The 25893-nt window shown below is 38.6% G+C and overlaps 1 protein-coding gene across 1 annotated transcript in view; it reads left to right on the forward strand.

The window, feature by feature from the left end:
- The window catches only part of LOC149144492 (uncharacterized), a 219237-nt gene that overhangs the window by 66775 nt on the left and 126569 nt on the right, over positions 1 to 25893 (forward strand). Inside the window, exons 2-5 of the mRNA XM_089448782.1 lie at positions 6698 to 6739; positions 6867 to 7011; positions 9701 to 9930; positions 10197 to 10254. Of these exons, the coding sequence (XP_089304908.1) occupies positions 6698 to 6739; positions 6867 to 7011; positions 9701 to 9930; positions 10197 to 10254 (475 nt within the window). The remainder of the gene's footprint in view (positions 1 to 6697; positions 6740 to 6866; positions 7012 to 9700; positions 9931 to 10196; positions 10255 to 25893) is intronic.

A 25893-nucleotide genomic window follows, 5' to 3' on the forward strand; every position in this document is an offset into this window, starting at 1 on the left:
ACTGATACCGTGATACGTGATTATTCTTGGCGGCAGAGCACCGCGACATACCAGAAGAACAAACACCGTGATCACTGATTACTGATTTCATTTAACTTTTAAGTTTTTTCCATTTGGTTGAGGCTTGAGCCGTCCCCGTTTACGATTTCCGGAGGCAGTGGGCAGCTTTAGCAGCAGTGGGCAGCTTCAGCAGCAGTGGACAGAGCAGCTTCAACGGCAGTGGTATTTACAAGTTTTTGTTTTCAATTTTATTATTCCATGAAAAAGTTTCACAAGACCCGCGTGTGAAAAATATAGGTGCATTATAATTTATATTACACATTTGAACAGTGAACACCCACAGGGGCTCAACTACATTAAGCTGCATTACACTTTCATTGTAAGTGGATCGCAATTGCCCACTAGCAGTCACTACTGCAATATCCCTAATGCCATAGGTGTTCGTGATTACTTAAAACCAAAAATCCAGGCCTGTAGACCCGTGTTCTCTGTTCCAACGATGAGCTTTGTGGAACGGAACGTAGCCACCATCTAATTTGTAAGGCTCCTTGGAGCATATTAGCAAGTTTAATTGCAATGTTTTCCATCGACACGTAACATTGAGCTGGCAAAACATATAATAAATAATTCCCTTCTCTATACAGATGGACATTCAATTGTAACAACTCAATTTAAAAGCTAAATATGTCACTTATGTCAAGAACATAGAATATATGGCATCGAAACCAGAACTGGAAAAGAGACCTCTTACTCTGTAATTTGAGCCTGCAGATTCTTGTAAATCAATTTGGAATGAAACATTCATTCCCGAGCCAAATAACCATCAAATTATAAACTGTAAATGCACACATACAGGTTCAGACATTTTCGGTCAAATAGAAAGTAGGATTGAGACCAGCCATAAGCTGTAATCAGCTGATGCTGTTAAATGGCGAAGGGCTATTTTGGACAATGGCTAAATTAAGTATCAAAATCTGTCAATTTCTCACAGCATTCTCAAAGTTTTCTTGTTTAAAGTTGAAAAAATATACAAATTCATATATATTATTAATTATAAATTTATAATTTATAAAATATAATTATTAAAATTTAATATTATTATATTACCCGACGAACCCACGCACCCTGTTTCCAAAAATGTCGTCCTCGTCCTCGTCCCCGTCCCCGCACCCACATTTCCTGGAAACATAGGGAAAAATAAAATATTAATGGGTATTAATATAAAACTGGGTTAGAAGGTTCCAAAATTCATGGATCAAGCCAAATCTAGTCTTAGCCATTGATTAGAGATTTAATCTCGGCCGTTGAAGGACCAACGAGAAAAGTATAAGAGGAGGCTTGAGGGTCACTTGGAGAATACACCAAGAGATCAAGATTTTGACTTTCTAGGGCTGGGTTTGCTGAGAAAGTTGAGAGAGTGATCTGGAGTTGCAACTGAGGGGTAGTGAATACAGAAGCAGAGAGGCAGAGATAGTGTCGGGAGGATCAGCGCAGCAGCCGAGAAAGCTGACGTAGAGGGCAGAAGCTGGAATTGTCGGGAACAACTGGAATTGTTGGGAACTGTCGGGAAAGCTGACGCAGAGGGCAAAAGCCGGAACTGCATGGAATAGTCGGGAACTGCCGGAACTGCCGGGAAGGCTGACGCAGAGGGAAGAAGAGGCTGACACAGTCCCTAGAGGCTGACGCTGGGGTTTTTCGTGGGGCAGATTGGAGCTGAGGAGCTGCCAGAGTGTTTATCCGGGGTTTCAGCCGAAGCATCTGTCTCCGAAGGAGAGGTACTACTGCCGAGATTTTTCTCTGTTAGGTGAGCCGGATTTGTCACCCAGATTGTATTATGAAACTGCTTAATAAATCAAACCCTCAGATAGTTGCACTGGTTTTCCCACATTGGGTTTTTCCAGGGACATTAGTCCAAAAATAACGGTGTCAGTTGTGTGCTTATTTATGTTTGCTTCAGTTGATGATCTGTAATGTGTTGAGCATGTACTTGTGTTTATTTTCAGTATTTACATGGTAAATAACTTGTTAATTAATCAGAACAAGTAGGAAGGAATAAATCAGAAAGTACATGGAGGGTTTCTAACTGTTAGACTTAGAAACTTCAACATGGTATCAGAGCGTGGTTGCAGATCACATGAGAGTTGAAGGAATAAGCTAAGCAGAGCATTTGCAGCAGAATCAGTTGTCCCGAGTGATAGAAGCTGATCCTTGCAGAAAGCGACAGAAGAAGGGTTGACACCGAGGGATTGTGTCATGAGTCCGGGTCAGAGAGAGGCCAACACAGAGGCAGAGGGCAAAAAGAGGCTCATGCAGAGCCACGCAGAGACCAGGAGGGTTGACGCAGTTGACTGAGGGAGTTGTTTTGCCAGTGCCAGGATTGCGCAGAGCCTAGAGGCTTAGTCTTTCAGTTGCTGGGGCATAGGAAGCTATGGGCAGTTTGCGAGAGCGAAGCTGGTGGGGTACTGTGGGCAGAACAATACTTAACATGGCAAAACCAAGGTAGAGGGAGTCGCTACCGAGGCGAATTTCTTGCCAAGGAATCCGGATCAGTGTTGTAGGTGCATAGGAGATCGGAGAGGTGAGACTCAACGGTTGGCAGGCGGATTTCTAGGAGGCAAATCGAGACTCAGAGGGAGTCTAGCAGAGAACTTCCAGAAGAGAAGTAGCAACTCAGAGGGAGTCGAAGAGAGAACTTCCAAAGGGAAGTAGAGACTTGGAGGAGTCGAAAAGAAGAGCATAGAGATGGAAATGAACAGACTAAGGGATCAGGACAGGTTGGAAGGAGCATCCAACTTTGTCATCTAGAAGGCCAGGATCCTGTTTGTTCTGTGTGCCATGAGTGCTCATGTACCTCTAGAGAAGAGGTGGGGAGATATCGAGCTGTAGTTAGGAAGACTACATGCGATGAGGCGCAGGATCCTAGAGGTATCCAACCTCTTGGATTATACCTTGCTATGGGAGCTCCGAAGAGAAGGTAGCAAGGCTGGCGGATGTCGGTAGAGACGGATGCGGATGAAGCGGCAGAGAGTGCTACAGTGCAAGAGTCCCCAAGAAGCGCGAGGCTAGCAAGGTGCAACAGTGCGAGAGGCACGAAGAGTGTTGCAACAGTGCATGATGGCACAAGGAGGTTTGTAGCGATGCGAGATGCGGGAGTTGTTGCAGCAGCGCAAAGGTCAGTAGAGGGAGCACTTGTTAGTGGCAGAGAGAGCTTCAACATCGAGAGTATTTCTAGCCTGACAGGGATGTCAGTAGTTGGGTGGATGAGTTACTTCTCAGTAACTGAGTTGCAGTGCAGTAGCAGGTGGCAGTAGCACGATGCAACATGATGAGAGGGGGATGCAGTGTAGATGCATTGTTGGGAGCATGGACCAGCAACAGCACGGATGTAGAGGGAGCTTTCGTACAGATGCAACAGTGGCAGTGGCACGACCATGGGCAACAGTACAGGATGCAACAGTGCAGAGGATGTTGGGCGGGGAGGCCTAGCATCAACACAGGTACCGGTGCCGTAAAATCAGAGTGATACTCAGTGTGGAGCATTACTAGAGCATAGTCCTCGCTAAGAGGGAGTGTTGATTTGGGGTAGCATAAGATATGCTCTAGCCATGAAAATTGTTGGAGAGGCTAAAACACATGAGATCTCCAAGACCCAGAAATGGTTTGAACAGATTGTACCCGGTTTGGGAGATATTAAAATAATTAATATTTTTAATGGAGTTCCTAAGTCTGAACTTAGGAAAAATAAAATATTAATGGGTATTAATATAAAACTAGGTTAGAAGGTTCCAAAATTCATTAATCAAGCCAAATCTAATCTTAGCCATTGATTAGAGATTTAATCTCGGCCATTGAAGGACCAACGAGAAAAGTATAAGGGGAGGCTTGAGGGTCACTTGGAGAATACACCAAGAGATCAAGATTTTGACTTTCTAGGGCTGGGTTTGCTGAGAAAGTTGAGAGAGTGATCTGGAGTTGCAACTGAGGGGTAGTGAATACAGAAGCAGAGAGGCAGAGATAGTGCCGGGAGGATCAACGCAGCAACTGGGAAAGCTGACGTAGAGGGCAAAAGCCGGAACTGCGGGGAACAATCGGAACTGCCGGAACTGTCGAGAAAGTTGACGTAGAGAGTAGAAGTCGGAACTGCCGGGAACAATCGGAACTATCGGGAAAGCTGACGCAGAGGGCAGAAGAGGCTGACACAGTCCCTAGAGGCTGACGCTGGGGTTTTTCGTGGGGAAAATTAGAGCTAAGGAGCTGACAGAGTGTTTATTCGGGGTTTCCGCTGGAGCATTTGTCTCCGAAGGAGAGGTACTACTGTTGAGATTTTTCTCTGTTGGGTGAGCCGGATTTGGCACCCAGATTGTATTTTGAAACTGCTTAATAAATCAAACCCTCAGATAGCTGCACCGATTTTCCCGCATTGGGTTTTTCCAGGGACATTAGTCCAAAAATAACAGTGTCTTTTGTGTGCTTTTTTATGTTTCCTTCAGTTGATGATCTGTAATGTGTTGATTATTTTCCGTATTTACATGGTAAATAACTTGTTAATTAATCAGAACAAGTAGGAAGGAATAAATCAGAAAGTACATGGAGGGTTTCTAACTGTTAGACTTAGAAACGTCAACATAAATATCCATCAACCTTTGCTTGAGAAGCCTGGTTTTAATAGTACTTAAAACGGTGACCTTGTAGTCGTCTGAGCCACAACTCTCTGTAGCGCCGGAGGCACTGGGTATGTTAGATTTTCAGGAGAGGTATCGTTAATCACACTTTAGTGTGCTTCACCTTATCTTCTCTCTGCCAATTACTATGAAATCAGGCTCAACACATAAAGGATTGAATGATTAAAACTTAGATAGCATTTAAACTAAAATTAACCAAGATTCTTGTATCTTACATTAGTTTTAGAATCTGCATTTCATATAAGATAGTCATTCATCTAAGCAGCAATTGCTAATCGATTACTTGGTCTTCATTTCCCTAGCAAGATCGTTGACTCCATAAGGCACTAGTATCAATTGTTTAAATTTAATCAAATCCTATAAGTCTTGTTAAATTTTAATCAAGTACTTGGTTGCTTCACTGTGTCTCCCGAACTAGTTGGTTCCCAACTAGTTCTCCTTCATTCCATTTCCATAAGGTCTACCCCCCAGCCTGCTATAGGGAGACAACTTAAATGGAGAGATTGGGGATTAGGGTGACAGGCCCCGATCTAAGCTGTTGTCGTGGTGCCTAGACATTCTGTGCGACAACAGGTCTATTTTGTAAACATTATTATTTGAATTTTGGACATGACTCATGTTGACAGTTTCTCACTCGCTAGATGAGTTACTTGAATGTTTGATGATTTTATCTTTTAAATGTTTTATGTTTTATGATATGCTTAAAAATTTGATGTACTTTGTAATTGCTAGAATCTAGATGGTTGATGCTTGAATAATTAACCATTGATGTACAATGGAATCATGGATGCCATATCTATCTTGATTTATGTAAAATTATGCATGTTTTATGTCTTCTACAACTAAGTTGGTATTTTCGATTTTTTTTTTCCAAATATAAATGCTCTATATATATATATATAAAGTAGATGCTTCTGAGACACTTCATTTCCTAGTTTTTTTGGGAAATGACGCTTCAGCGTCCCCGCTTTGTGCAACATTGATTTATAGTATATACACATCCAGGAGGTCGAATGGGTCCTTTCCAGGGCCGACATGGTCTTGTGGCGACAAAATTGACATTTTTGAATCAAATAAAATTCTTTTTTCACTTCTTTTCAAAATTCCAAATAGGACTTGACTCCGGTACAATAGTTTGACTTATAACAAATATTCTTTTGACTCAAAGAACCCTAAAAGTACGAAGAACATGGCTGACCTAAATAACAACTTGAGCATGATTCCGATGCTTGAAAAATAATTTTCTTTTTCTTTTTCTTTTTTCATGAAATATACAATAACATAAGTACAATGATAATTATGAAGACTGAACCTTGTTACATTTTCCTACTTTTCCCACTCACTTAAGGTTAGAATCCATGACTTGGGTACTTTGCCCACAACCCTTGGTTTTTTGGGTCACCTCCTCACAAATCAAGTACCCATGATTTGTGGGAGTACTTCCCAAGCTACAAAAATTAACAAAATTAACTGCCTTTTATCATGGAAGAAGTCCTCCATGTAATCAGTATATACATTAATTAGTTAATTGATCAATTAATTATATCTCATTAGCTATATTCTTCTGATGCATTCGAACCCTCAAACTACAAAACTCCATGTATCTGTGAAACAATACCCTGCAGTTGTGAAACCATGCCTGACTGGCAGGGATGCAGACCATATCTGTGAAATTGCTTCAGTCGTGCCATATACCCTCAGGACTACTTGGAGAGTGTGGTGCTCTAAATGACTTACTGCGACCTCATCATAAAGACATCACCTTTATTTTTTTTTCACTTTTTAAAATTTCATGAAGTTTTACGTTGGTGATGTGCTTTTGTAAAGCTTTTTCTACCTCTTTTATGATAATGTATATGATTTATGAAAAGAAAAGGAATTGCCATGCACTTGGCTTTGATTTTACATTCTTGGATATATATATATATATACACACACATAGGTTTTATGCATGTTGTTCTAGATTATTCTGTATGCATTCAAACTGCTTAAAGAACAAAGTTATTTTTCTGCAGGTTCAACTACCGGCACATGGCCAATACATTGTCGTTATATCGGTAACATGGCTTCTCTCCTCCTGTCAGTAGGTGTTGGAACTTGAAACAAACATTCTATTTAGTAGAGAACTGTTTATTTATTCACATGTTTTAATGAGGTTTCTTGCTTCGATTTCTGATTTTACAGGACCGTAAAAAGGCTGGGAATACCTGATGAGAGGATAATACTCATGTTGGCAGATGATATGGCTTGCAATGCTAGAAATAGTTATCCTGCTCAAGTTTTTAACAACGAGAATCATCAAATTAATCTATATGGTGATAATGTTGAGGTGATTAACCTGTTTGATAACAAGACAAGTTATCCCTCCTTTTTTTTTTTCAATATTACACATCGCTTCATAAAATTAAAATGAGTTGTTTTTTAGTTAGATGAATAGTCTTCCACTCAAATTGAGTGAAGACAAATTCTGAATCATTATAATCTTTTTTAAACTCTATTAAACCTATCAGCATCGTGTCTAAATTATTTTAAAGAAATTCTATGGTGGATCACTGTGAACTATTACATGAATTATAGGTTGACTGCACTTTTGCATAGATTCTATTTGAGGAGCATCATTTTGGTCTGAATTGTCATAATTTATGGCTATGTCACAGGGTTCGCCGAATTTGAACCTTTAGGTTCGAAATTCGGTGAACCTCAAAAATATTTTCAAATTCGAATGAGGTTCGATCATGTTCGGTTCAAGTTCGCTTTTTCGTTTGCATTATTTTACGGTACTGGGTCTGTTTGCCATATTTTAATTTTGAAGTTCCTTTCGATTATTTATATTCAAGTTGCCCCACTAACTCGATTTGAGTCGTCAAGCGTGTAGATGAAGGGTAACTTTGGTAGGTCGTTAAGTGCATAGACAATGGTTTTTGTGACATTCCATAAGGTAATTTATATTCAAATTTTACCATCACGATGAAAATGTGCACAAAGATAATCGTATGCTATATGAGGGCCATCACGCGTCTGAGAGCCAACGATTTTACATATAATATATGCTAAGAAACCATCGATGGAGTTGCACTCGCATAGAGAGGAATAACACTTTGATAGGTTACGCAGAGGAATGATGCTTCGGTAGGTTAGGGAATAAGCTTTAATTTAATTTAATTTAATTTATTTATTTATTTATTTTTAATTTGAATCACATCAGTGTAGTTTTATAATTTGTTGTAAGTACATATTGTTTTATATATTTAAAAAAAATAATATATTAATATTATAATAAATTATTTATTAAATTTAACTTAATTTAATTTCTTTTAAATTTAATATCTTATAGAAAGATAATTTTATAAATAATTTGTTATATATTGTTTCATATATATTAAACATAATCTTTTAATATTATAATGAGTTATATATTAAATTTAATAAAATTTTATGTTTTATATATATGTGTGGGGACAAGGCAATTTCATTTATATTATATAATATAAGCATTAAAAATTTAATGTATAAATATTATATTGGGTTATATTTTAAATTTAGGAAAATTATATATATATATATATATATACTCGAATTTAATGGCGAACCTCATTCGAACCTTATCATAAAATTCAAATTCGAATCGAACTTAATCATTGTCGAATTCGAACCCGAACCCGAGCCATGTGACATTGATTTATGGTGCCTTTAAGTCTAATTTATGGTGCATCTGTATCCTGCTGAGAGAGACAAGAGAAATGAAGCTGAACTTATTATAATTGATATATACTAATTGCTGCTGCCTGGGCAATATTCTGTTAATACTGAAACCAGTGTTGCACTAATTGCCAAATAATTGCGATAATATCGTTTTATCGCGATTTTTTCAAAACAAAGATAAAATCGGGCGATAAAATTGTGGTTTTTTTTATAGCCTTTTTTTGAAAAAATCGCGATTTTTATCCAAAAAATCGTGGCAATTTTTTGTTGTTTTTTAACGAGGAGGAGGAGGTGACCCAAGCTATCCTTGTCACCAGTAGAAGACGTGGTCTACCTCCTGTAGCTCCTAGTTCTTCAACTTCTAGAGCACAGTAGAGTCTACTGCCAACTCCACCGACATACATCTAGAGGGGCAAAGGAAATCAATAGTATTAGACTTTAGTTATTTGGTTCATTTCATTGTATATGACATTATGGCTCATGATATGAGATACATTATTATATTTTTTGTTGATATTTTGAGGCTGAGTTGGGACTCAGGAGTCAGGACTTACTATTCAGGACATGATTCACTGTTATGTGTGATGTAGCACTAGAAATGATATTAAACATCTTATATATTAGTTCTTTTATCATATTTATGTGTCAATGTATTTATTTTATGTTGTAGATGGTTTAGATATTAAAAAAATTGAAAAAAATGAATATTTTTGTATGTTACGATTTTTTCCCAATTATTACCGATTTTTTCCTGATTTTTACGATTTTTCCCCCGCGCCGAAATTATCCCTATAACTATTAGTGCAACATTGACTGAAACAGTGTTAACTTCACATCTTTTAGCACAGTCACCTGTGATTAGATTTTAATTCAATCTTGTTTGGCTATGTTTTTAACTTTTTACTGAATGACACATGATTTTGTCTTTTATATATTTATCTAGTAGGGTAGTTAGTTTAGATACAGTATTTAATGCCAGCTTCTATAACCTGTTGAGTAATTTCAGAGAAAACTAAGGACCTAATTCTAGTATAATGGCAGGCAAGTATGATCCTGTTAATGGCATATCAGCAGTCCATTGGATGGCATCTTTGTTGAACTTGGATTTTAGTCTTTCATTTAATTTATAACTTTCTTGCCAAGATAAAATCAGTCTTTTAGAAATGAGAATTAACTGAGTGCAGCTGAAGTGCTAAGAGGTTATAAGATTTACAATTATTGCATCTTTCTGTCTTCTCATCTGTTCTTCATGGCAAGGCTTTCAATTATATTTCATGATTCTATCCATTTGTCTAATATCATTTTATCACTTGCAGGTAGATTACAGAGGCTATGAGGTGACTGTTGAGAATTTCTTGCGTGTTTTGACTGGGCGACATGATCCTGCGGTTCCTCGTTCAAAGCGCCTCTTAAGTGATGAAGGTAGTCACATTCTTCTTTACATGACAGGGCACGGAGGTGACCAGTTTCTCAAATTTCAGGATTCTGAAGAGATTCAGAGCCATGATCTAGCTGACGCAATTGAACAAATGCGAGAGAAACGCAGGTAAACTGATATTACCAACCATTTATGATTGTAGTTAGGAGTTCTTACAGTTTAAAATGATAACAAAATTCGTTAACAACTCTGGAGTCTGCAGGCTTTCCTTATCATTGCATTGTTGGCTGTTAGACATGCAAATTGATTCCAATAGAATTTGTTAATTCTATTCGTTGATGCGATTAAAATATATCATTTCTTTATTATCTATAAAGCAAACCTTTTAATGCTTTTCTCCTTGTAATGGTTGTTTGTTATTTGGTTTTGAGCAGATATAAGGAGCTGCTGATAATGGTGGATACTTGCCAAGCTGCAACACTGTATTCCCAGGTCTGTTCTTGGCTTTAGCTTTGTGCCTGTAGGCTTGATATCAATAAGGATATGTGTTTTTTCCTCCTTTTCTAACTTTACCTAATGACCTTGGGGAGGCTTGGGCAGTAAGAGCTGTTTAGTTTGGCAATGAACAATGTTTTTGTGAAAATTACGTTAAACTTTGTTATCCCACAAAGGTTTTAGGGATTTTCATTATGGTTACTGTATCTAGTGTGCTGAGACCTGATTGCAGTTATTATCACAACTAGCATGCTACCTATAAGCAACATCCTACTTGAATGCTTGACCTAAAGGGCGTAGAAGGATAAAGAGGACCTCACTTCAATTGATACGACTACTGGACAGATAACCTTTTTTTGACTATCAACATTATTTCTGGATAATAACAGCAAGACAGAGTATTGGAAAGGGGGATTAGATGAATGTAATGTGTTATCAACGAGGTCTGTTATTTATGAGACCAAGAACAATGTACAGTGTGAACATTGTCAGTAGTAAGTACTGGTGCTCACTATGACCATCTTCTATCTAAAATACTCGAAATTTACACATGAAGGTATTTGCTTCTCTGGTCTCAACAAGTTGATATTATAACACAAAATTGGTATTTGTGAAATTAATTTACACATTTTGCATACTTCATCACCCGATGATATTATTACATGGTAATGAATTTTATGAACTTCTTAAGCCTGCCTCATTTGATCAGTTGTGAAGAAAATATATTTGGGAGGAGATCTCTTTTCCCAAACTTGAGTGCTCTAGAGGATTCTTAGGTTTTGAAACCCTCCAGTTCAATCTTCTTGAGGGTTTCAGACACTTAAATCAATCAATACAGGTCTTGAAATCTTTACAAACCTAACCTTACCCACTGCCTAGAAGAGTGCACCCAGGTCTGCATGAGAAAGCTGCCTAGAAACCAGTGCTTAGCTAAATCTGGAAACTCTTCGAGCTCATGTGCTTTTTGTCCATGCTACCCCTCATGTCAGTAGGGTCATAGAGATTTTTGCAGCATATTTCACTACTATCGTAAATCCAAGGTCACAAGTCAAAAGTCTTGTAACAACCATGCAAGGCCTTGTATTACGTGTCGTAGACTTGTTTGGTTGGACCATGGCTGATCTCTTTTGGTTTATCTAAATCTTTGATTCCTTTCAACCTAGATAGAATTTCAGGGCCTTGGATGGTCTTATATGAGGACTCGTGGTTCTAGAGGAGTCTGCTCTTTGTAGGGGTGATCATCGGTGTATGGGCTAGTAAAGGTGCACCTATGTCCTATCACATGCTTATGTGTCTATAGAGTTTGTGTATGACCTCTGCGTTGGTGCAATATCCTTTGGACAATTCTCATACATGGCAGGTTCACATAGACGAATTTCCACATTTACCGAGGCAATTCACATTTACAGTTGCAAGTCGTCCTAGAAGTCAAAAAGTCAACTTGGTCTCATTTTGTTTAGCTTGATAAGAGGATGACATGCCACATAAAATTTTTCGAATCAGAGGGCAGTGGCAGGTTACAATTGGTCAAATAGGTACTATAGGTTTCTAGGTGGCATAAGAGGGTCAAGATGAGGCATGCATTACGTCACAAATCGTCTCTAGAAGAAGAGGAAGAAAACCCATGTCTCAGAATCCTTAGATTCCTTAGGGTGTTAGAGAACTAGCACATGTGCATGATGACGTGGATGGGGTAGTGGAGATGTTGCAGCTTGGCAGGATATGGGAAATTGATGGTATACCTAGTTTAGATCAAGTCAGGTCAAAACAAACCCAGGTGTCAGAAAAGTCAAATTTGTGGAGAAATCAATTTGGGTAGAAATTAGGGTTTTGATTCCTCTTTACTTGATAATTACTTGTGATTTTGTGTTGGCCTTTAATTCTTTATTATTTCTTCTTTCATCAAGCAATTACCAAATCATAAATGTATGAAGATCACAAGAACAAAAGACACAAGATGTAGGCTCTCGGCCAGGGCAAAACCCCTCTCCTAGGGGAAAACCCAGTCAAACTCTTCTTCTTCTTATAGAATCAAGTCAAAATGAGACATCCAAGACCTCTAGACCAAGACCAAGACCTTCTCCAATCACCAAGTCAGCCCTCCAAAAGATCCTCCTTCAAATGAGTCAAAGTCTCCCAAAGTCAACAAAAGTCAACTCTATCAAAATCTGATCCAGTCAAGGTTTCAACCCTCTTGAACAAGTTTGCAACTCGACCTGCAATTCTCGGCCCTGCAACTCGCATAGTAACCCCAAAAGCTTCACATATGTGAGAGAGAGGAGGCTCAAAAACTCATATTTATTCTTCTCCTTAACTTTTGCTCTTTTTCTTCACCTTTGCACTTGTCTTTCTCTTCTTCTTGTTGCAGATCAAACTTGTGATGGATGGATGCCAAAGAGGTCGAAGTCATCATCAATATATAGCCTTTTCATGGGGTCAAATAGCCCTCCACAGGGCTGACTTCACACACGCAGGGCCAACTTGGTGATGGAGATCTTTTGTGTTGAGTGTTGGAAAATATAACTAGGTTCGGTCTACATAATGTCTCATGTAATCATGATTTTATGTATTTGATGTAAAGAGAAAAATAAAATTTATTATTGTTATTTTGTAGCATGGGTTTCATGCTCAAGGTCATTTTATTAATAGGTCTGTTAATCAATGTTGTCATTGATGTCAATATGACATTGGCCGAGATGGCAAATATTCTTGATATGCCTAATGAATATCATGAAACCCTAGAATGAGATGATAAGGTTGAAGACAATAGATGCCTGGTTCCATATGATGATGTCGTAACTCTTGTTTGATAAGAATGTCATCAATTAATATGTCAAGTCACTAATGAAGAAGTCTTAAGAAGTGCCAAGTGCCAAGTATTTAGAAGCCCTTGATGACATATGGAGGACTACATTTGATGATGTCATATTCTTGATGAATGACCACAATTGATGATGGCACTTGATGAGGTCTTGATAACATGGTTGGAGATCATTTGATGGTTGGAAGATTATTTTGGAGTTCTCCTAATGATGCTGCACTATGACTGCACTAGTATATGATGACATTGTTCATGCATCATGCTACATGGATGTTGCACTCCTACATAATGACTCTATGATCCTATGATGACATTGATAACAATGAAGAAGCCATGCTGTCCCAAACATTCCTCATGCTGTCCCAAACTTTTTATGCATAAAATTTAAGGATAGTCACAAAGAAAAAATATTTTGGACACCTTGGAGGCATCCTTTCAAAATGGATCCTAGACCATCTTAAAGAGGATTTTTTCCTCTTTCTAATGAGCCTTTATTTGCCCCAAAACTCCCAATAGTTTGTGAGATATTGAATTTTTAAGTTAAGGAAATTATTCCTAGCAGTGAGCCGACCTACACTCAGTCATACAAGTCGATCTCACTTCAAATAAACGTGTCCCTTCAATTATAAACGAAATCTCTATAAACAGACTCCTAAACACTTCATTTTGATCAGTAATTTGGGCAAGAATTCAGAGATACGAAGTACATAAGAAGACAAAAGACCTAGGAGAACGAGGAGACTATTGTTTAGGATGAAAAAAAGGATAATTTTGTTTGGGCATAAAATCTTGGTCGAAGCTACTGTAGTTGCCGTGGTCAAAGCTACCGTAGTTGCCGCGGTCGAAGCTGCCGTAGTTGCTGTGGTCAAAGCTGTCGTAGTTGCTGTGGTCGAAGCTACCGTAGTTGCCACGGTCGAAGCTGCCGTAGTTGCTGTGGTCAAAGTTGTCGTAGTTGCCGTGGTCGAGTTGTCATGGTCGAAGTGTTGATTTATTGGGATTGGACAAATAGAGTTTGTTGAAGTCTTCTCTTGAGAACAGAATAGGGCAGAGTTGGAGAACTTTGTGAAGCAACATATTGAAGATTTGTGGAGATCATTGAAGACCATGATGCATTGAAGCCATCATGAGGTGACCTTGAAGAAGTTTTGTTTAGGTAACATGAAGAGCAGTGGTGACACCTTCATGTGAAGAACAATGTTGTCATTGATGATGTGATGTGGAGACTAAGTGAAGGCGTAGCTGAAAATTGGTAGGGCTTGTTGAAGAAGACATTGGGAGCCGTTAAGTATACCCAAACATATCTTGATAAAGTAAAGCTAAGGATTGGAGCCTCAAAGAGACAAGGTTGGTGCCTTGGAAGATAGGGTTGAGCCTTAAAGAGACAAGGTTGGTGTCTTGGAAGATAGGGTTGGAAACGTAGAGGATAGGAGTCCTCAAGAGACTAGGTAGGTGCCTGTACCAGAGATAGGGTTAGAGCCCTAAAGGTTGGTGCCTCAAAGTGACAAGGTTGGAGCCTTGGGAAGTCCAAGTCGGTGCTTGGAAAAATACAGGTTGGAGCCTGGGAGATTGAAGATTGGTGTCTTCATTTAGGGTTGGATCCCTACACAAATATTGTACTTGATTTATTGAGATTAATAAAAGTATTTATTCTTATTGTTCATTTTGTGTTCTATTTATAAGTGATCTAACTGGTAAAAGTAACAATTGAAAAGGAATACTGATTCACCCCCCCTCTAAGTATTTCCAACAAGGTGAAGCACCCATTGAGTGCTTCTAGGGCTTTGTCATAAAGTCTAGGAGTCAAAGAGTCATTGTAATATGTAAAATACCCTATTGGGCATCATGTATCAAGTCAAAGGAATTAATGTAAGTCAATTTGTGTCATAAAGACCCTCCAAGATCAAGTCGGGCTAGCAATCAACAAGTCGTTCTACAAGTAGAGACAAGTCGATCTCATAAGGGATATTCGACCTCCACAAGAAGCCTATATATAAGGAAGAACTCAACCTCATCAGGAGACATCCAAGGCATCCAAGAAGCTCGTAGAAGAACAAGAAAGAAAGCAAAGTAGAGGAGAAAGAAGAAAAGGAAGATTGAAGTTTTTAGAGGAGTGTTTTTGGTTAAATCCTCCCACACGTGCGAAGAGTTAGGGCATCAAGTGCTGCAGCAAAACAAAAATTTCAGACCTCCAAGTAAGCCGAATTTTGTTGCCATAGGTATTAAGTTTGCAAGCCGAATTGACAAGAAGAAAGAAGCAATCCAAATGTAGGAGAGAGAAGGCAAAAATCCATCTTTTCCTCACACGTGCGAGTTATTGTTTCAATAGTAGAGGCCGAAAATTGTATTTTTGAAGCAACATCTGAAATTTCGAAGAGGCTGAAATCTAAAGTGTTGAATCAGTTTGACTTGAGTTGACTTTGTTAAGGACAAGTAGATAAAGGAGAGGTTGACTTGGTCTTGGAGGGGCCTTTGACTTGGGTGTTAGGTCTTGGAATTCATCATTTGAAGATTCTATAAGAAGAGAAGAATTCTTGTGGGTTTTCTTCTCAAGAAGAGAGGTTTTGGCCCTGGCTAGCAACCTATATTTTGTGTCGTTTTGTGTAATTGATCTTCATGGGCTGATAGTCGTTTGATGTTAAGAACACTATAATAATCAAGTAAAGAAGAAGCTAACTACAAAGTACATCAAGTTATGTTAAAGAACATCACAAGCATTTATCAAAGTAAGAGAAATCACCCTAACCTAGCTACCCTAGATTTCTCGACATGGTATTAGAGTTATGGTGACAAGAAGAAGAAGAGGCAACTTGAAGATCATACAATTGAAGAAGGGTACATAAGGGACAAGCATAAGAGGAGCATCAAGTCAAATCATCAAGGAGAGCTAAGTGCATCAAGAAGGACTAGTCTACACATCATCTTGAAGGAAAGAACTCAAAGACCCTACTTCTCAAGGAAAGAAGGACTTAACACACTTGAAGCATCTTGAGAAGTCTCCACATTCTACATCCAATGGAAGCAAGAAGAAGCACTTCATCATCATCAAAGGAATCAAGGCAATCTCCTTCTCTTGAAAGAAAAGATCACATATAAATCATCCTTGAAGAAGATCATCTACCGATCATCATCGAGGAGGCATCTTCAATTGTCAAAGGAGTTGTGGAAGTCAACATCATCAAGAAGGCATCGAGTTGAAGATATCATCATCAAAGGAGCATCTTCACTTGACAAATATTCTATATTTTATGTCTCAATCTACAATGACTTCTTTCTGCAAGGAGAACAACAAACTTGTTGGGACATCGAATTACCTTGCATGGAAGAAGAGAATAGATTTGATCCTCATAGAAAATGAAGTTAGTGAATATGTCACGGGCTCAATCACCAAACCTCCTCAAGAGCAATCTCAAGTACTATCGAAGTATATGAAAGGACAAGTAAGAGCTCAAAGAATCCTTACTGAGTCAATCAAGGGTTCTCTCATTCCTTATGTGGCAAAGTTGAAGACATCGAAAGAAATCTATGAAAATTTGGTGGAATTGTTCTTCGTAAGTATTGCAGGAGAAATTATATCGTTAAGGACCAAACTATACAAAATGAAGGTATGAAAGGAAGAAGGGGTAGCCTCATACCTCATGGGGGTATCTCAAATAAGAGATCAACTACTAGAGCTTGGAGAAGTAATGTCTGATTGAGAAATTACCACCATTGTGCTCAAGGCACTATCTGATGAATGGGGCAACTTTGTATCTAGTATCTATCGAAAGAAGGAAATGACCCCATTCAATGATCTATGTTCATTATGCAAAATTGAAGAAACTAGATTGAAGGCAAAGAATTATGTTGGATCAAGTGAACAAACTCATGCGTATGCAGCTATGGCAAGGTAGAAAGGGAAGTCTCAAAAAAGATTTAAAAAGAAAATTGACATATCTAAGATTCAATGCTATGAATGTAATGAATATGGGCATTTCAAAAGAAATTGTCCTAAGCTCAAGAAGGACAACAAGAAGGGAAAGGAATGAAATGAAGCCCATGTCACCGAAGATGTAGAATAACCAAAAAAGAAGAGGTCAAAGAAGGAAGAAGTGAAAGACCTTTACTATGACTGAGATAACATCATACACTTAGCTCTTTTCAGTTTGTAGAAGATAACAATCATGATGTGTTAAAATTGGTAACTAGGGCCAAACTCCATGTGGGTCATCTTATCTATGGCAACTGATATTTTTCTTGGATCCCTCTCATTGAGAGGTGTAGGATTGATCTAAAGATCATCCGATTCCAATAAGTATTCATGGAGTTATGAATTTATTTGTGTTATAACACAATTCGTCAAGGTCGGCCAACAACTAAACAACACCCACATGTGCTCAATGTTTTAGTATAAAAAGAGATGACTTGAGAGTCATTTCACACACACTTCTCTCTTGATTTCTCTCCACTTGTCTTGGGTTTTAGTGTGAGAGAAATCTAGGAGGAAGAAGCCCTAGATGTTGGAGGAAAGGAGGTTGCCCTAGCCGCAGCAAAGAAGACAGGCCAACGAAGCCATGGAAGGAACCTCTACGCTGCCCTAATGCTGACCTAAAGAAGCCCTAACTGCAGTCCTAAGGATGCCCTAGTGCAACGTGAAGGAGGATAAGCCGCAGCAAGAAGAGGCCAAGGCAACAAAGGAGTTAAGGTCTGTTTTAGGGCTAACCGAGCTGCTGTTAGAGCACCGAGGCGCTGAGCTGGGAGGCTGAGTTGAAGAAGGGTGAACGCAGGTCTGATTGGTGCAGTGAAAAGGTAAGGGAAGTTTGTTTTGAATGGGCTGTAGGTGACAACAAGGACTATGGTAGGCCGCAGGCCTAACCACTTCAAAACAGGGACATCGTGGAGAGGTTTTGGGCTAGATTTGTGCCCAGAACAACAGCACGTATGTGGAGGACTCTTCCTTAGTAGGACCGCAGAGATTAAGAGCTGTTTTGGTGGATGGTTAAGGGTTGTTGCAGCATGACCAGATGCCCTAACCAGTCACAATATAAACAACAGTGAAAGCAGACTTAGAACAACAGTGTTTAAGGTTGTTGGGTTGCTGTAGGTTACAATGGGACAACAACAACAACGTGCAGCAAGCACATGGTGCTGCAATTGGGACACAACATGGTACAACAACAACAATGGGACAACAACATGTTGGGACAACAACAACTGTGGGACAACAGCATGATAGGACAGCGCAATAACAATGATGGGACAGTGCAATAACATGCTAACAAATAGGACAACAATGACATTGTGCAGCATGACAAATGGGACAACAAGGATATGATGCTTGGTGGAGCTGTGGCACAATGGGACAACCATGACATAGTGCAGCAGTGGCACAATGGGACAGTCATGACATAGTGCAACAATGGCACAACGGACAACCATGACATTGTGCAACAGTGGCACAATGGGACAACAAGCATGTGCAACATGATGACGAGATGCAACATAACGATAGGTGAAGGAGTCACCTTGGAGAATCAGTTGAAGCTGCATGTGTTCAACTGGTCTCATGTATCATCTTGTTAGAGATGATCTATGCTCTTATCTAGATAAGTCAAAGTGTTGACTTCTGTTGTAAATGTATGATCTCTCTCTCTCTTTGTGCTGAACTATTGAAGAACATATAATAAGAATTGATCAAGGCTTTCCCCATATTGGGGTTTGTCCCTGGCTAGCACCACATCTTGTGTCCTCTTGTCTTGGCTTGTCTTCAACGATTTATATTTATGTTCTATCTGCAGTTTACTTTAATGCTGATGTGATTGCTAATCTGGAAAAGATATTGAGCTCACTGTGAAAATTTTAAATAAATTGCTCTAAGCATAGAACATACCTAGAATTTAACATGAGGGAATGTAATGTTCCTTTTTCTGGTGTTCCTTATGACATGGTTAGGATGGAATTTCATAGTTGGGGGCAAACAGGTCACAGGTGCAGGTTGATGTCATCAGTGGGCCCAGGGGCTTTTGGAGGGGTTTTGAAGAGTTTCTATGAGGTCCGATGGCATTTGTTTGGTATATTCCATATCCACACAGTTTGCCTTTCGTTCTTACGCATTCCGACAACTTTCAGAAAACAAAGTTATTATTGGGTCCGACTCAATTAATTATGCTTATGGTGGCTTTCTAGGAGAAATACGCGACAAAACACCTTAGTGTAATAGCTCGTTGGAGCCAAAACGAGAAGGTCTACATGATGGGATGGTTAGGTATGAGTTTCAGTGACCTGAGGAGACATGGTGGCCAATTTACCCTTTTCCTGCATTAAAATAATATTTTAATTGAAATAAAAGAGGGAAAAGTGTTCCATGATTAAAATAATAATAAAATAGGAGGTTCTAGAGGGGTCCATCAGATCTATAAAAGAGGAGGAGGAGGCCATTAGAGGACATCTTGGATTTGTGTTTTTTTCTTGTGGAGAGGTTTGAGAACCCGATTCTCTATTTCAGCAATAACCTAGGACCGAAACCCTTGGGTGATTTAGAGAGATTGGGCGAGCACCCATCTCCCGTTGGTGAATTCATCCAGAATTCACAAAAGAGCTTAGCAATGGCAGTTCATTTCAGTTTTGGTGAAGGGCCAGGTCAACATTGGAGCAGAATCTTTAGGCCAATTCTATTTCAGCTATATCAGCTGTTTTGGCATGTAAAACCCCAATTTATATATTATAAATAAAGATGAGATTTCCTTCTGCTCATTATTATTATTTGCAGTTCTATGTTGTTAAATTTTACATGGCAATCTTCTGATTATGAGTGGAAATTTTATCTGAATTATTTCCGAGTTGAAATTTCAAGAAAACCCCAAATTTTTGCATTTGGAATACTATAGTGGTATCAGAGCTAAGTCTTTTTGCCAGTCTGGAGGGTTTCAATTTCAATTGCATATTGTTCGAGGTTTTTTGAAGGTGCTAAATTCTGCTTGCCGGAGATTGTAAATGTGTGTTTCCAAAGACAAGAGCATCATCAGGACTAGATTTCCATCAGTCTCAGCAGTACCGAGATCGTGGATCACTGTACAAGATCGAGTTGATCTCCAATTACGAAGCTATTGTATGCTAGAATCAGGTTAAATTTTGATATACACACTTGTCTAAAGAATGCGATTGGAAATTTTGGGAACGCTTTTTGCTCTCCGAATGGAGTATGGTATCAAGCTACCTATGCACGCAGGAATCAGGAATAGACCCCTGGTGACATACAAACGAAACAGTGTGATATGTGCCTTTCTTGTTGGAGAAGTGGAGCCAATTTTGTGCATTGGTGTGAAGGACGACGTGTAACGTAAGAACAGAGGGTCATGTCAATTGTTGACCGGGGCTAATTACGTAGTGGGTAACGAATTGCTGCATCTCGTTGGCTTGCCCCTTCAATTATTTGTAAGAGCCATTCATATTCAAATTGTTGGTGGTCGAATCATAATCAGCATACGTGGAGTTTGTATGGACCGGGTTCGTGAACTTATACATGCAAAGATCAGTTGTGCGCACTAATTGCTATTGTTGTCAGAATGATAGTACACTTGGGATTTTGGTAGCGGATCATTGTGATGTGGGTGCATAGCACTTTAATTCAATTTCAGCATACCGTAGAATCATGAAGGTCAAATTTTATTGTTCGCTCTTCGATGAGAAATCAGTGAGTGAGCGATCTAAGCCAAGAGACACACTTGAGCACAAAGATTTGGTCAGTGTTAGGGGGCCAATTAGATACCTGACATACACTGAGTTTTCTAGTTTGAGCGCATGACAAAGCGTTTTGACTAAGTCCCAGTCAAACGAAGTTGAAATTATACGGACCGTAAGATCCCAATGATTAGGCTGACAATGACGGGCTGGAGCAATGCTCTAGTTGAGCAAATAAACAACAACCTGCATATTGTATGAGTTAACTGGTGATGGTGAGCGATGTTTCTGAATGTTGACTATACCCGATCAGGATTGGCGACTAAAGGAGTGTAAATTGTTGGATGTGAAGATTGGGAATTCCCCCAGTAATTTGTAGCAGTTATAACGCCAATTCCAGGGCTGCGCAGTCAGCTAAAGATGCTCGAAGCCTACGATTATCTAACGACAACAACCATAATTGCGTGGGGAAAATTCTTGTTGCATAAAGAGATTGAGTGCGAACCTATGTGCGTCCAACAAGAATGACAGGCTGTGTGATCAACAACATAGAAGGGTGCCGAATTTACACGTATCAACTAGATCAAAACTGTTATGTCATCTCTGTTACGAGTCTGGCTTTATTGGTGACTTTGGCTAGAGTTCTTGAGGGCCGTGTTAACCCTGCCGTCTACACCTACCTACAAGTTAGTGAGAAAAGCCTTCAACCCTACAAGGTATGGTTGGTGGCAGGGAACGAAGAGAAGGGGCTATCACACTAAATCCCCTCTCTCTCCGTTTAACCCATCTACTAGGTTAGCTATGGGGGATGGTCCTTAATATGGAAAACTAAGATAGAAGAAATGTGAGGTTCTAGGAGAGATGTTAAAGTGAAAGTGGATTACTTTTAAGAATTATGAGCAAAATATGATATGAGCAATAAAAATCATTAACATATTAAAACCATGAAACCAGTGCCTTAAGATAAATTGCTCAACAGGAATGAAAGATATATTTGCTCAAAACAAAAGTAGAATGCTTCAAAAAATGAAAGTAAAGCAATCCTGAAATGGTGTTATGAATAAAAAATAGATATAAATAATGTAAATATAGATAATAACACTACATTAAAACAATGATTAATTAATGATTAGTTTAGTGAAAAGGTGTGTCGCCAAAAGACATGACCGAACATAAAGGGACACTTGCTTAGGTATATAAAGTAGGCCCTCATTGTAAAATGGAACATCACTTGTACATTTATATATATAATAAATTATTATTACAAAATACCTCTTGTGTATTTTTACATTAAAGCCAACAAGCTACTGGTTTTGTTGCTTGAATGGTATCAGAGCCATGGCACACAATATAATCATGCGACCCTTTTAACATAGTTCACCGCACAATATGCCATTATGTTTACATCCTAAATGAACTGAGCAATTTAGTAAAATTCAAGAAGCATTTCAGCATTTAGAAAAATCATTTGCAGAAGTTAAAGCATGTCAAAAGGAAATTGATAATAAGGAAGATGATAACAACAGTGAAGAAACGAATAAAGATCAAGATGATGATCCAAATGAAGTTGATGTTGAAAGTGAAGAAGGGGAGCACTCTAATTCTAATTAATCTAAAATGACCACACTGCAATCATTTGAAAATTCCAATGTGCCTGCAGAAGGGGAGCACTCTAATTCTAATCAATCTAAAATGACCACACTGCAATCATTTGAAAATTCCAATTTTCCTGCAAGCTTAGAGAATACAACGCATCTAAAGGAAGTGTTGGAGGAAGTGTCACCTCTGACCATCCTTGAAGCTTCATGTGAGAGTGGGCAAGGGCTACGTAAGACATGTAGAACTCATATGAAGAATGAGACAACAACAATTGTTGCAGGAAATCCTGTGATTGTTTCAACTTCATCTTCCATCACGAGAACACAATCTATTGTTTGCAAAGTTACTAATTTAGGAGCACAGGAATCACATGGCAAGCATGAACCCCAAGCAATTGGTAAAGCCATCAAAGTGCGTGATGATGCTGCAGAAAATGACCTGGCAGTATCATCCTCGTCTAGGGTTCCTCCTTTAGATGCAATATAATCACAGAAAGTGAAGTCCAGTTCTAGTGAAGATTGCACTTTAGAGGTACTGGAACCACATAGTGGATATGTACCTCAAAACATTAGTAAGACAACATCAATATTTCAAACTGCTACAGGGAACCCTGTATCATTGTCATCTCTCTCGATCAAGAGAGCAGCGAAAGAGCATCTGAAAATTGCCAAAGGAATCATGTTAGTGTTGCAGGGGAAGTGGAAGAGTTAGAGTTGTTAAACCATCCTGAAACATCGGGAAAAACGGAGTTTGGATGTGACAACCTTGTTAAAAGTTCTATTTCGAGGGTACCTGAGAGGCAACAAGGACAAACAATAGCAACAAATCCTAACACATGGCCCTCAAGTATTTCTCGAAGAATGGTTGTGTAGTTACCTTTTGGAGGTGGGCAGACGCATCAGTTTCTTCCATTTGGAGATAAAACAAGTTGGCATCTCGAGCAGATTTTTGGTCCTAGAGACAGATCCTTTATTGTGATTGGTCCAGATGGAAAAACTGTGAGAGATGAAGCCGAACGTACAATCTATACCTATGGAGTCCTGGCTTATCCCTTAAATGTTGCTCATCTTGAGAAGGCGGTGGAAGAGTTAGCTTAGACATCACCCAAAGAGATATATTCCGACGTGTATAATGAGGAGGGTCTCGTTGAATTGACACAGATTCCTACATTTAGTTGTGAGCATTTCTACAACCATGGCTTTGGATGGTGCTATAGTGGTACTTACGAAGGATTCCATGTCGAATTTCATCTGACTTGTGCTTTGAAGTATCAAGATACGACTAAACATGTAGACAGACATAGCGAGACAGAAATCGAAAATATATTTCTGTCGCAGAATTGAATAATTTCAATTCTTTTCCCTCGCAGAATGATAAGCTCGAGGATTTTGATCATGCCAAGGAATATAAACAAGGGGAGATGATCTGTATGGAATCCCATTGGTAGTCTACGTTATTTGGCGTCCGAAAAATTGAGCGGGAGTTATTCAAAGGAGTCGGATTTATGGACCACGGGAGCTATATTTTATGCCGCCGGTCTTCTTCCTGTCCTCTGTCGCATTTCGCTGTGCCCACCGGCACCTCTTGACACCCCTTCGCTGTAATGAAACCGTCCCCTCTTGTCCTCTATCCCATACACCATCTATCCATACCCGATAGCCGAGCAACGTTGGAGATAGCAATCAATGATCCACTGACTAACCGCGTCCATGACACCCTTCCACAGAAGCAGTCTCCCATCCATGTTGCTGCATACCGGCCACTGCACCATAACCATATTTCAGATTCCGACACACCATGACTCTATACGAATTTTGCATTAATAAGTTTTGGAACGCCGAAACGTGCCATTTGATAAACTCGTGCCTATTCCAATCATGATTTCATTAAATCATTATACATATATAAATTGATTATATATACTATATATTAGGAACTTTAATATAGTTATATATAAACTGATTTATTAAAATAATATATATATATATATATATATATATATAACCAACAACATAAGCACCAAGGAATTATCCTTGTTAAGATATCAGTGGCTGACACATTTATCAAAAATGAGGTGACCAAAATGAAAGCGATTGTTTGAATTTAAGAAAATCGTCAACGATTAAGTGACGCGGTCAACTGAAGGAATTATTAGCAATTAAGCTTTGAGGACAAAGGTTTTCGAAGAAAGGGGCAATGTTATGAATAAAAAATAGATATAAATAATGTAAATATATATAATAACACTATATCAAAACAATGATTGATTAGTGATTAGTTTAGTGAAAAGGTGTGTCCCCAAAAGATATGACCGAACATAAATGGACACCTGCTTAGGTATATAAAGCAGACCCTCATTGTAACATGGAACATCACTTATACATTTATATATATAATAAATTATTATTACAAAATACTTGTGTATTTTTACATTAAAGCCAACAGGCTAGAAGTTTTGTTGCTTCAAATGGAGACAAAGATGTTAGCACGATAATCGATACAAGATATCAAACGCTTTTAAAATATAATCAATGCCTAAATCAAAGCATATAGAGATATCTTCCGAAAGGAAAATCAATGAAACAATGCTTGCCAACATAAAATATTCAATAATAACAAGTAAAATGGACAATTGCAAGTGAAATCATAAGATGTATTAGCATGAGATGCACCATTACTAGATTTGAATGCAATTAGTCTTGGTTATTTTCAATCTAAAATGTCTAATCTAAATGAGAAGTCCTCCTCTTGAGCTCTTACCAAAGGGTAAAAATTGGGGTGACTGTAAAAAAGAGGAGGCGAGGGCACGGAGGTGTCATTAACGATACCCATCCCCTGAATCTTACGAGCCAACGTGTGCCTTCATTCCTACAAGGAAACAAGCCACCTTCATAACTGCAGGGTCACAACGCGCTTACCTTACTTCGTACCAGATGGAAGAACTTTCTAAGAAAGTCTTTTTCCATATACTTTCTATCAACCAAGCTTATGCTTGGAGGTTAATTTTAGTGAGGCTTGGGGCCTGACTTGGAAGCCTTCTTATACTAAAATGCCTAGATGAAATGCATGAGTGAGTGCTATTGCTTCCAAGAAAGTATTGATATTAGTGCTCAAAATAAAAGACAATGCTCAAATAAACAATACCAATATCTTTCAATGGAAAGGGAAAGTGAAACAATTAGCTCAATGTAGCTCCACAAGTTCCAAATATGTTGCTTTGCAAGTAAATGAAATCAATGCCAAATTGCTTCAATGGAGTGACACAAGAAAGACCCAACAATAATGATAATGCCACATAATATAAATTGACAATGATAAAACAATGTGCTCAAGAGACTTGTGAAACCAATGTAGACGGATAAATTAAACTAGTTTAAGCTTGCCCAGTAAATTTAAAATGCTTGCTTGCATCAAAAGAAAATTGAATGTGTTGTAGTAGATTGCCCAATACAAGTATTCATGAAATGGAAATGGCAAACATAAACCAATCTCAAATGTATGCTAAAATGAGAATGGATGTGAGTGTTATGTTAATAAACTAATCATGCACGAATGAGCTT

The sequence above is a fragment of the Pinus tabuliformis genome, chromosome X, assembly GCF_031772625.1.
Source record: "Pinus tabuliformis cultivar Carrire ecotype Pingquan chromosome X, CPIR1, whole genome shotgun sequence".
Lineage (NCBI taxonomy): Eukaryota > Viridiplantae > Streptophyta > Pinopsida > Pinales > Pinaceae > Pinus > Pinus tabuliformis.